We start from the raw sequence: 12,619 nt of genomic DNA on the forward strand, positions 1-12,619 counted from the left end.
TTCGCCCTTTTCGTCTTTTCGTCGTGTCACGACGTCACCTCTTCCTCATCCCCATCTCCATCCCCAAATTTCAAGAGCGGGCCCGTGGCCGAAGCCCCAATATCTCTCTCCCTTTCCGAACTTTTCGAACTTTCATTACCCGAAATAGGCATACAAAACAAAGCGGCTTCATCCGAGACCGAGGGGTCAAAAGTTGCAAGCAAACAACTTGAGGGGGTGGAACGTAAAATCAACGAGTTCAAGGCCGTAGTTCAAAAACGACTAGCGGACCCCACGACAGCCAAACCAACACAAACATGTTTAACTCAGTGTCAGGAAAATTTAGATAGCGCGATTGATGGTGTCAAGACAAGCATAGAAAGCATACGCAACAACGATCTTGCAAAGGCGAATGTGGATGTTAGTGCTATAGCAACCAATGTTGATACGTGTAACACATGCTTTGCGGATTTGAAGACCGACGATCGGGAAGTGAAAGCCTTTGATGAGTGGATTCAAGGGGTCACTGGAGATTGTCTTGCTAATCTTAAGAAAGCATGAGTATATATAAATATATATATATGGGATGATATTATAGTTGTGACGTTAGGATATGACTAATGTAGAGTTGTTCATTGTATTTGTATGAATTTGTGACTCAAAAAGTCGTTGTTAATGGGTTATTTGGATATGTTATGATAATTTTTATGATAAATGAGCGTAAGAGAGTTAATATATGTATGATAATTTCTTGAGTATTTAGTAAAGTCATGGTTAAATCTAGGAAAAATTGATTTTTATTGGTCCCGATTATCGTCTTTTGATCACTGCCGGTCTCAACTAATGAATTGGCTGCTGACGGTCCCAACTATTAACGTATTTGTTCCTAACGGTCCGCGACTAACAGAATTCTAACGTCGTTAGTTTAAGGTCGCCAGAAAAACGTTTTTCGCCGGAAAACACACATTTTTTCCCGAAAACTCAACAATTTTGTCCCAAACATCATGGTAACTTTGTATCATACCTTAGGAACATTTTTCTAGTAAAAGCCCCAATTACTGAGGTTGCCGGAACTCTAGAACCATCGTCGGAATCAGTTGATGGCGCTTAAGTGATGGTGGTTGGTTGACGGTGAGTCAATTGGTGGTAGTGACGGTGTTCAGGTGGTGTTTTCCGGCAAAAAAATTGTCTTTCTTGGCTAAAAATGTTTTTCCGGCGACCTGAAACTAACGGCGTTAGGATTCTGTTAGCCGCGGACCGTTAGGAACAAATACATTAAAAGTTGGGACCATCATTGACCAATTCGTTAGTTGGGACCGGCAATAACTAAAAAACAATAGTTATGACCAATAAAAACAAATTTTCCTTAAATCTATAATTAAGGTTGCTTTATGTGCTCGTATATCTCATGACACATGACATGTAAATTTACATGAAAATTTAAGATTTAGGTAAGGCTGGATTTATAAAATAATAATAACTTTTATTGTAATTAGTAAACTAATAGCTATAATGAGTTTTTTCCTGAGGTAATCATGACAATAAAAAAGTAATATACCGTTCAATAACTATTTAAAGAAGAACATCCTAAGCATGGCCGAAGCATAATGAGAGCCAGGGGTGGCCCTGGCTCCTTGTTATACGACGCAAAATTTTTATACGTAGTGTAAATTTACCTGTTTCGACCGAACATTTGAGCCCCCTCGTTCTCGTCCAAGTTTTCCCATTGACCCTAAGGGTGACCGCTAAAATATTTTGGGGTCAGTTGGAAAAACGAAATCTTTATTATATATAAAAAGAAAAAGAATGCGGGCTTTTGATCTCGCACCCTATATACTGTAGGAAAAAATCAACAATTTTTTTTATAATATTATTATAAAATTAATATAGATGCCATCTTTATTCTTATGAAAAATTCGTAGTAAACAAAAAAAAACGAACATAAATATAAGTACGCTTTTATATGACTGAAACAATGGCGTTTTTTGCTACAATGTTTTTTAACTACAACACTTGAACAAACTTAGACGTTAGCGATGGTAGAGTCTCCATGTACAACATATGTATCTTAAAACAGGTTTCATGCCTCTTCTAATACGAACTTGTCTGTTTCCAAGGATACAACTCGAACAATATATGTAATGTTGAAGATGACTCTTGACCTGAGTTTTAATGTTGTTGTATATTTGTTGAAAATGATGAAAGAAGAAGACTGTGTAACGATTAGAAAGTTCTTTTAGACCAAACGTAGTGGGGCGCTTTCTCACTCAAAATGCCCATAAAACGTCAGGAACACAACCCCGGGTCGCCTTGGGGTGTTATGATGTGAGGGGCGCTTTTCACAAAGCGCTGAAAGTGGGAGAAAGGGAAGAAGGTAATTGGTTGCTTTATTTATTTGCTTTTGAATACAACAACAACAACAACAATAATAATAAGGTAATTGTTTGAAAGAGTTTCATCCACTACACCAATTTGTTGTAAAACCCTCCTATTATGACGTGACGTCACATAACGCAAACGCCTCCGTAGGAGGCTCCATCCACTACACATGATCTTATGATTTTATGGAACAAAGTTTCGTTTTACATGTGTAATCTCTATTTTCTTAATTGAAATATTTCCCAGTTTTATAAATAATGGTGGTACTGGAACTAAAACAAAAGACGGTGACTTTACGCGAATTTGGTCGGTTTCCTTCTCGTTCGTTACAGTACCGGAACAAAAATAAAAAAGAAAATTGACGTCCGGTTGGTTTTCGTTATGCTCGTTATGGTACCGGAACTAAAAAAAACAAATGGCATCAAAACCCTAGCGTTGTCAGTCCCGGACGTTGATGTAGTAAGTTTACACGAATCCAGTCTGTTTCCGTTACGTAAACAAAAACTCTCGTTACATTCGTTATGCTTACATTCGTTATGTTACCAGTACTTAAAAGAAAATCAAAATTGTATGGACAAGTTTGGTGCCACCAATTGGCTTGCGGCACCAAACTTCTCTTTTATATTATATAATTATTCAAGTTAAACACATGAAAGTTTACATGAATATGAGAGTTTGACAATTTACAAGTTTATGTTTATAATTAAAGTAGACTTTGAACTCTAGACATGTTATTTAATTGTGTGGTTTGCATATATTTATGATTATTTCATCGTATAGTTCAAAGCTACGTGGTCTATATTAACTCATCGATGCATCAGGTAACAAATACATCATCGTCACCACCCTTCTACGACCCCACTGCGAATCGGGTCCTCCAATGCTAGTTAGAAACAACTTTTTTTACACAAAAAATAAAATTTTCTTCTGTTACACATAAAAGTGAAGATAAAGTAGCTTCACTTTTTACATATATTTTGGTCCAAGTTTGTATGAATAAGTGGACTCAAAAGTCACTTAGAAATTTAGTGGTCAAATGTTAAAGAAAAACATGCCTACATTCCATGGAATGAATGGCCCAACAAAATCAGAGAATGAGATTCAAGCATAAGTTTTGTTTCTATTTATGGTATGGAATATGAAGATCCTCAACCTCGTATCATTAACCATGAAATTTCCATTTTTAGAAAGTTAATCTACAAACAAGAATTGCCAATCCTTGAGTGTATTAAAGGAACCCTTCCTCAAGTTGTTGTCTTTATTAGAAACTTAGAATATAATTTCAAACTTAAAAAAAGAAGAAGAAAGGATTAAAGACAATGGCCTTTGCCAAGCATACATTGACTATCATTTTGTTATTCGCCTTTCTCTTATTGTTAGCGCAATGTTCAAAGGCAGCGTCAGATGATGATGAAAGCCCTTCCCCTTCCCCTGCTCCTGCAAAGGTAAAGGAAAGGCATCCGACGATTTCCCCTAGCCCTATCCCTCCCGAGGAAGTTGATGAGGAGGACGACGACGAAGAGCCAACCCCTACCTCTAAATCTACCCCCACCGTCCAAGCATCGACAGATTCTGATGGACTCCCCGCCGAAAGCCCACTCTCTATTTCCGAACTTTTTGAACTTTCATTGCCCGAAATTGGTGTACAAAAGGCCTCGACCGCACCACTAACCGAGGGGGCTAAAGTTGCAAACAAGCAGTTAGAAGGAATCGAACGTAAAATCACGGAGTTCAAAGCGACCCTAACGAAACGAGAGGCGAACCCTCCATCCGGAGAATCAAAAAAATGCCTCTCGCAATGCCAAGATCATCTCGACGATGCCATTGATGGTGTTAAAAAGGGCATCGAAAGCATCAACAAGCAAGACTTGCCTAAGGCTAATGTGGACATCAGCGGTGTTGCCACCGACATAGAAACGTGCAACGATTGCTTCTTAGAGTCGGAGGAGGAGGACAAAGAGGTCAATGCTTTTAACCTTTGGATTAAAGGGGTCACTAAAGAATGCCTAAGCAACCTCAAGCAATCATAAAGTAAAATACTTTAGCAATGTTCTTGATTTTACGAGAATCGTATATGTCTATTCGTCTTTTGTCATACATTAATGTATATTTTCGTGTAGATTAGAAAAAAAAACTATAAGGCAGGTCTTGATCATGCATAATCATATGTAAGTATTCAATAAAACAATTATGTTTCACATTTTATGTCTCAAAATCACATGTTATGTCAAGATCACCCCAAGAACAATTGATGATATAAATATTGCTAGAAACAAGATTCAGGATTATACAATCTTAAATCACCTTTTATGTTTCAAAATCACATGTTATGTCAAGAACACCCTAAGAACAATTGATGATATTGCTAGAAACAAGGTTCAGGAATATACAATCTTAAATCATTTTTTTATTGGGTTAGATGTTATCTAACATATTTTCCATTTTTTCGTTTTTTTAGAAACAAGAACATCTTTGTTTCAACTTTTAATAGATTTATCAGAATCTGAAACAACCTTAACAAAAGTTGAGATGGCCGAGTTGGTCTAAGGCGCCAGATTAAGGTTCTGGTCCGAAAGGGCGTGGGTTCAAATCCCACTCTCAACAATTTATTTTTATAATTTTTTGTTTATACCTTATTAAAGTTTTAGGTTTATGGTGGTCACTAGTTCAAACTGTATTTTTTTATACCTTATTATATCAACTATATTCAAAATAAGCAGTTTGTTTGTAGTGATGGACATATTAGTGGTGATGACAATGGACGAGTTCGGAATGAGTATTGGTAATTTCAATCAAATAGCTGAGTTTAGAACGAAAGTTTCGTAAGGAGACTGGAGCAGGCTATCATGAGACAAAAGATTCTTTCTAAAGAGATTCGATTCGGAACTATTATATGTGTAAGGTTCAATATTGAAAAAAATTCAATGAACCATTTCATGAAGTATGTGTCCCAATAGTCAAAGTCTCGGTAGTTAGCTCTTAGGCTTCCAGTTGAAAAACCCGAACGCAACATACAACACTCCGTTGTACTGCGCTCTCCAAGTGATATTATACCCGTCCCAACACCCGTTTGTTGTTAAAAAAATACTCGTTGGATTCTCAAATACATTTCTTACTATTATAATGTTTTTCTTACTAGTTAGTTTGTTAAAAAAATCTTGTTGCAACCGAATATCAAGTTTTTGTACAAGTTTAATAGCACTAGATAATACAATGAGAATGAATAAGACCGGTTGGGTTATGCTAAAAAGGAATTGTCTAAAAGTTGGAAAAACCGAAACTAACACTTGGTGTCTTAAGACTTAAAACTTTTAGTCACAGTGTCAAATATTTTCGTTCCATGTGATTATGGTGTCCGATTTTATTTTATCGCATAGTGTCAGCGTCAACGTGAGCATATAACACCATGCCTATAAATTTAAGACACAAACAACATTTAGGGGTGTTTAGGATTCCCTATTTTCATCAACTTATAACTTATAAACTTTTTAAAAAGTTAATAAGGTGTATAAGATGTTTGGCAAACTATAAGACCTTATGGGTTTTAACTTATGAGTAAGACAAAATAAAAGGGTTTTGAAAAGTTAGGAATCTCTAACTTATTAACTTAATGAGTTTGATTTACCTGTTACACCCTTCTAACCCTCAAAACCCATTACACTTCTTTTAAAAAAGAGTGTCATTTTTAGTCATTTTGGTTTTCTCCAACACATAAGCTAATCCAAACATTTTTTTAAACTTCTTTTAGAAAATTCATAAGTTAAATAAGTTAATAAGATCTTTTAACAAGAAGTCTTTTTTCTCTTGAATAAGGAATCCCAAACCCACCCTAAAAGTTTGGTTTAAAGGACAATAATACTTGTCTTAAAACACATATTTTTAGTATACTTTGTTGCTACACATGCACAAGACACAAAGATAATATTATGGTACATAGTGTTGTCAAGTATATTTGTCTAAACCACTCACATTCAAGTTTCAACACAACACATCTTAGAAACAAACACCATTATATTATTTATCAACCTAAACCAAAAACAAAACAAAACATTACATCAAAACAAGACATAAAATGGATCTTGATCAATGATGAGGCAAAAGCACACTCTTTGCAAAATCTGATGAACCATTATTAGCAGCACCATTTATGCCAAGAATTGATGTAATCAAGTTATATATTTCAACATTCTCAAAAGACGGTACTTTTCGACCTCTACCGAACCTCGGACCATGCCCGATAAATATCGTCCTCATCGAGAAAAACTCGTTATCGTACCCGTGTGCACCCCCACACTCCTTACTCTTGGAGTCCTTTTGTTCCACCTTAAACCCTTCGTCGACTAACCCTATTATCGGTGTGATCCTATCACTATCCGAGTAATGCAACCGCTCGGGAAGGTCTTCTTTTCTATAAATTTTCAACTTATCCCCGTTTTTGACCTTCCCGGACGCCAAACCCTCGTTCATCTTCGCTACGATATCCGAAACCGACTGGTCTGAAGGCGGTCGGATCGATAACACGGGCGTATAATACTGTACCCATTCCTTAGGAATCTTGATCCAAGAAGCTAAATCATCTAAAAATATCAACTTTTGATCACAAGTACCCACCATTCCATGATCACCAACCAAAATAATACTAACATCATCAAACACACCGCGTTTTTCCAAACCATTTATTATCCGTCCAACCAACTCGTCTATTCTCCCAACCGCTTCAGTCACTTGTGGATCATCAGGGCCCACCATGTGGCCCCGATGATCCGGGTCCTCAAAATACAACGTCATAAAAACCGGAATCTCGTTACCCGGTAAATCAAAATATCCTAAAACCGTATCGACCCGTTCTTCAAACGGGACAGACCCGTTATACGGTACACAATACTTATCCGGGCAATCCCACAAACCCTTTTTTACCTCCGACCCGGGCCAAAAATAGGTAGCGGCTTTTAACCCGTGGTTCGATATGGTTTCCCATATCGGTTCGCCTAACCACCACTTGGGTTCATGGCTACCCATTGTGAATGTTTCATTAGTGTATGGGTCAAGAAACTTATTATTAACGATTCCGTGGTACGCGGGGTATAATCCGGTGGCGATCGAGTAATGATTCGGGAAAGTTAATGTGGGAAAAACCGGGATCAGCCCGGTTCGGGCTTCGGTTCCGTTGTTGATTAATTTGTTAATATTGGGGGTTAGGGTTTTGAACTGGTACCCGAACCGAAACCCGTCGGATGAAATTAGGATCACGGCTGGGCGGGTGAGTTTGGCGAGTGGGCGGGTGAGTTCGAGGGTGGTGGACAGGCGGTGGTGGCCGGTGGTTTTGACGGCGGAGAAGAATAAGACGGCGAATGCGACGGCGAAGGCAGCGGAGAGGATGGTGGTGAAGAGGAAGACGGCGGCGGCGACGGCGGCGGAGGGTTTTGGGCCGGTGGGGTTGGTGGTGGTGGTTTCGGTGTCGAATGGGAGGAGTAAAGTGGATTGGTCCGGTTGAGATTCCGCCGGCGCCGGCGAGGGTTTGACTGAATCTAAACCCATTAAAAAAATATTAAAAAATTATAAAAAAAATAAAAAAAATGTGAAAATAGAAGAAATTGAAGATTTTGTGATCTGGGTATTTGAGATTGGTGATTTGTGAGGTGAGTTTGTGAGGAAATTGGATTAAACCTGCAAAATGATATGATTATAGAATTTTGTGGAAGAAGGTGAATTGGGTTTGACTGAAAAATTATAAAAAAAAAAAAAAAAAAAAAATTAAATGAGAAATTGAAGATTTTGAGATATGGGTATTGGAGATTAGGTGATTTGTGAAGTGGGTTTGTGAAGAAATTGGATTAAACCTGCAACTGATTGTTGAATTTTGAGGAAGAAGATAAATGGGTTTAACTGATAAATTAAAATAAAAAGTTTTTTTTTTTTTTTTTTTTTTTTTTTTTTAATAAAAAAAAAGAGATTTTGAGATATGGGTATTTGAGATTAAGGGATTTGTGAGGTGGGTTCGTGAAGAAACTGGATTAAACCTGCAAATGATTATAGAATTTTGTGGAAGAAGATGGATTGGGTTTGACTGAAAAATTATTAAAAAAAAATTAAAAAAGAGGAAATTGAAGATTTTGAGATTTGGGTATTTGAGATCGGTGAATTTGTGAAGTGGGTTTGTGAGGAAATTGGATTAAGCCTGCAAATGATTGTCAAATTTTGAGGAAGAAGATGAATTTTGTTTCAAGAATGATGAGGTTGATGATCGGAATATTCGGGAGATTTGAGATCCAATAAATGTGGCTGATTGGTGCTTTTGTGGTTAAAATGTATACATCGGATGAGTAGAATGGGTGACACTTGGATAGGTACTTTTGTTATTGTTATTTTTTATTAAAATATTATATATATATATATATATATATATATTTTTAATTAGATTTACTTCTTTCATTATATAGAAACATAGATATTACATCAACATAGCAGGTAGGCGGGCAACAAGCTGCGCCGCCACCCCTTTCTGAATTGCAAACCCTAACCTGCTAAAGACATACCCCTGCCCCTTTGGAGTCGACACATTGCTATGCACAACCCGTTGGACCCTGGTTAGGAAACGGATAGCTTCCGGTGCCAAGGAGCCAAAGGTATCAAAAGCCAAAGGGACAAAAACATGTTGGTTCTCTTCGCAAGCTTTAGCATGTTTCTCCACCTTCTTCGTTTCAGCCTTTTTCATTGCTTGCCCTTTTATATATATATATTAAGTTTGGTAACATGATCTATTGTTGGTTATTGAGAATTTAAGATGATGTATATTTATGAAAAAAGTTTGAATTGTGTGACATACTTATTTGGACTTTTGGATTTTGATTAAACAATCACGAGTGTTTTACATGAAAAAGTTTAGTTTTTAAGTATTTATTATTACAGAAGTATTATATTATTTACTTATGTACAACTAACAATTTAGCATGACTTTTGTTGGATTTACACATTTAATGAATAAAACATTTGATTTATTACAAATATTGAAAGTCTAAAATAACTGTAAGAATTTGAAATATAAACCATATTACTAAAATAAACCATGGCATGCATACCCTCAATCAGTTAGTCAATCATATCTATTAAAATCTCACTCGTATAGTTGTATATTTAAATAGGGGATTACTTCATAAAATAGTAACCAACTTTGAAAGTTGTTCCAATCAGGTCACAGATAAAAACTTTTGTACCAATCAGGTAATTGAACTTTCATTTTTGTTCCAATCCTAGATATTTTACCTGGATAGCAGGTAATGTTCCATAAGATGATCATACACACCTTTGCTACTGGTTTTCAACTCTTCCATATGCATACGAACCGACCCGAAACCCGTTATACCGACCCGGACCCATACCGACCCGGACTCGTTCTGACCCGAACCTGTTGACCCTAACTCGTTCCGACCCGAACCAAAACAACCCATTTTGGTCAAAATGTGCTTAAACAAGCTGTTACGTTCTGAGACAAACTGAAAAATCTCTTAATCGAGCTGTTAGGTGCTGAAACGAACTAAAAAATCGCTTAAACGAGCTGTTAGGTGCTGAAAAGAACTGGAAAATCGCTTAAACGAGCTGTTAGGTGCTGAAACGAACTGAAAAATCGCTTAAACGAGCTGTTAGGTGCTGAAACGAACTGAAAAATTTCTTAAAGGAGCTATTATATGCTGAAACGAACTGAAAAATAGATTAAACGAGCTGTTAAGTGCTGAAACGAATTGAAAAAATGGCTTAAACGAGCTTTTGCAGTTAAAATGAGCTGAAACGTGTTGAAAACACGCTGATTCGTTGGTTAAAAAAAACTGACTTGAAACCCGTTTTGACCCATTCCGACCATGACTCGTTCTAACCCGAACCTGCTGACCCTAACCCGTTCTGACCTGAACCAAAACAACCATTTTTTTAAGTGACTCGTTTCGACCCATGACCCGTTTCGACCCAACCCATTAACAATATAACTAAAAGGATTGTAATTTATTGCAATTTTCCAAAAAAAAAATTGAACATTTTTGCATTTTTTTTTCAATTTTTGCAATTTATTGCGATTTTTGGAATTTTAAAATTATATTTCGCATTTTTACTAATTTTCGCAATCTTTAAAAGTTATTATGCAAAGTAAAAACATTGAAAAATTTTAAAAAAACCTAGATTACCTGCTATCCAGGTAAAATATCTCGGATTAGAACAAAAATGAAAGTTTAACGACCTGATTGGAACAAAAGTTTTTATCAGTGACCTGATTGGAACAACTTTTAAAATTGGTTATTATTCTATAGAATTATCCCATTTAAATAGTGACAAACTTTATCCATGGGGGCATAACACTCAAAATAAAAATGATTTAAAAGACATGAAGAACAAAGATGATTTAAAAGAAAAACACATGCAAAGTTGCAAACGACACTCAAAACATGCACATAACACAAAACTACACATAAACAACACCTCAACGGCTAAAAAAAATATCAATTGTGTGAGTAGCGAAAGGTTAAACGACAGGAAGGGATACACAAACACATACAAACAAAACACTAGAGAATTTTGAGGCCCGACCCCCACATAGGTCTAACTAGACGGTGTTTTTTAGGCGATTGGTCGCCTTCAAATTTTCAAAATTTATCAAGAATCATGCAATATTATTGCTTTGGTATCAAAGCTAATGGGGTGTTTGGTACAGAGAATGGAAAAGGAGAGAAAACAGAAATGGAAATGGAATTGTAGAGAAAGAGAATTGGTATGGAGAATGAGAATCATTTCTCTTGTTTGGTACACGAGAAAATAAACAGAGAACTCTACCATACCCAACCCCACCTCCACCCAACCTGACACCACTCACCACCGCAGCCCCACCACCACAGCCCCACCACCACCAGCACCACTACCACAGCCCCACCACCACCACCGGCCCCACCACCAGCACCACCACCACAGCCCTTTCTTCAACCACAGCCCACCACCACCGGCTGCCACCACCAAATCCCCTTCTTCAACCACAGTACACAAGAAATTAAAAAGATTCAAACTTTTGGAACATAAGATATAGAAAAAGGAGGCTCAGATCTGTTATCACTGCCTCTTTGGAGATTTTGTGGTGGTGGTTGTGGTGGCGATGATGATGATGATAATCAGAAGCCACCTGCGACCACCGCGGATTTCCACCACCACTGTCACCCACCTGTGACCACAATCACCCGACCATCTGAAAACCCTAACCTACCACGAACCACCACTTGAAACCCTAATCTCCGTTCACCCGTACCACCTGCAACCTACAACCGGTTACCATCTATGTGTTCACCACTACGAACGGCGGAGACGGGGTGTGGTGGTTGCAGACTTGGAGACGAGGTGACGGTTGCAGACTTGGAGACGAGGTGGCGGCCGGAGACGAGGTGGTGGCCGGAGACGGGGTGGTGGTCGGAGACAAGGTGGTGGCCGGAGACGAGGTGGTGACATGCTATGAGGAGGCTGCTGAGAAATGGATTTCTCTTTGTTTTAAAGAGAAATGGAATTCTCTAGTTTTAGAGAAATAGAAAGAGAAATAGAAATGAAAAGTGGAAAACAAACAAAAGAAATATTTCTAATTCCATTTCTCCCCAATCAAATCCCTCTACCAAACACCCCCTAAAAGTTAACTTTCATGAAAGTGAAGCGCTTGGTATGGGGATCTATCTGGTCATAATATCAAAGTTAGTTTCATTTTCCAGGTTTATTGATTGGATTTAGTCAGCTTCACTCCTTCCATTTTATGTTGTGACGATTACCGGCGAAATTATAATATTCTGACTTGCCAAAGGTCGGATTTCCCTTTTCATACACTTGGTATTACTTGTTGGGGTGAATAAGAACCAAATTAAATTATGGTAACGGGTAGTAGAGAATTCACAGATAATTTTATAAAGTGGAAACATTAAGAACAAGAAGATTTGTCGGGTGTCTCAAAAGTAAAGTGTCGGTTCTAGAAAACAGCGAGAACAAGAAGTCATTCGTGGTTTGAATTAAAACCGTGAAACCGACCAAACATGAATACTCTTTCCAGGTTTTGTGTCATTCATACTTCTAGTAGGGCCCCATAAAACAGAAAAACGATACACAACATGCAAGCAATGAGGCATATCAAAGGTAAAAAGCAACAATATCAATAGAATTAAGAGCAAAATGCAAAAATAATAAAAACAAATAGAATGCAGCCCTAACCAAAACCATTGATTTCCACCAAAAACATAAACCAATGGCCGTT

At 37.4% G+C, this 12,619-nt stretch overlaps 1 protein-coding gene and 1 non-coding gene across 2 annotated transcripts; one reads left to right on the forward strand and one right to left on the reverse strand.

Annotated features, from left to right (window-relative positions):
- The first annotated feature begins 4,881 nt into the window (after positions 1 to 4,881).
- TRNAL-AAG (transfer RNA leucine (anticodon AAG)) lies at positions 4,882 to 4,962 on the forward strand. The gene has a single exon. It is a non-coding gene; the product is annotated as a tRNA-Leu (tRNA).
- Positions 4,963 to 6,311: 1,349 nt separating this feature from the next.
- Positions 6,312 to 8,016, reverse strand: LOC143584295 (uncharacterized). The gene has a single exon (XM_077066380.1). The coding sequence runs from the start codon at positions 7,894 to 7,896 to the stop codon at positions 6,442 to 6,444; it is 1,455 nt and encodes a 484-aa protein (XP_076922495.1). The 5' UTR covers positions 7,897 to 8,016; the 3' UTR covers positions 6,312 to 6,441.
- Between the last annotated feature and the right edge of the window lie 4,603 nt (positions 8,017 to 12,619).

The sequence above is a fragment of the Bidens hawaiensis genome, unplaced genomic scaffold (assembly GCF_021521415.1).
Source record: "Bidens hawaiensis isolate Kalapana, Puna unplaced genomic scaffold, B.hawaiensis_p1.1 tig00032904_1, whole genome shotgun sequence".
NCBI classification, from domain to species: Eukaryota; Viridiplantae; Streptophyta; class Magnoliopsida; order Asterales; family Asteraceae; genus Bidens; species Bidens hawaiensis.

Coding starts and splice junctions, on each gene's coding strand:
- LOC143584295 (XM_077066380.1), bottom strand. CDS start 7,896: ATGGGTTTAGATTCAGTCAAACCCTCGCCGGCGCCGGCGGAATCTCAA.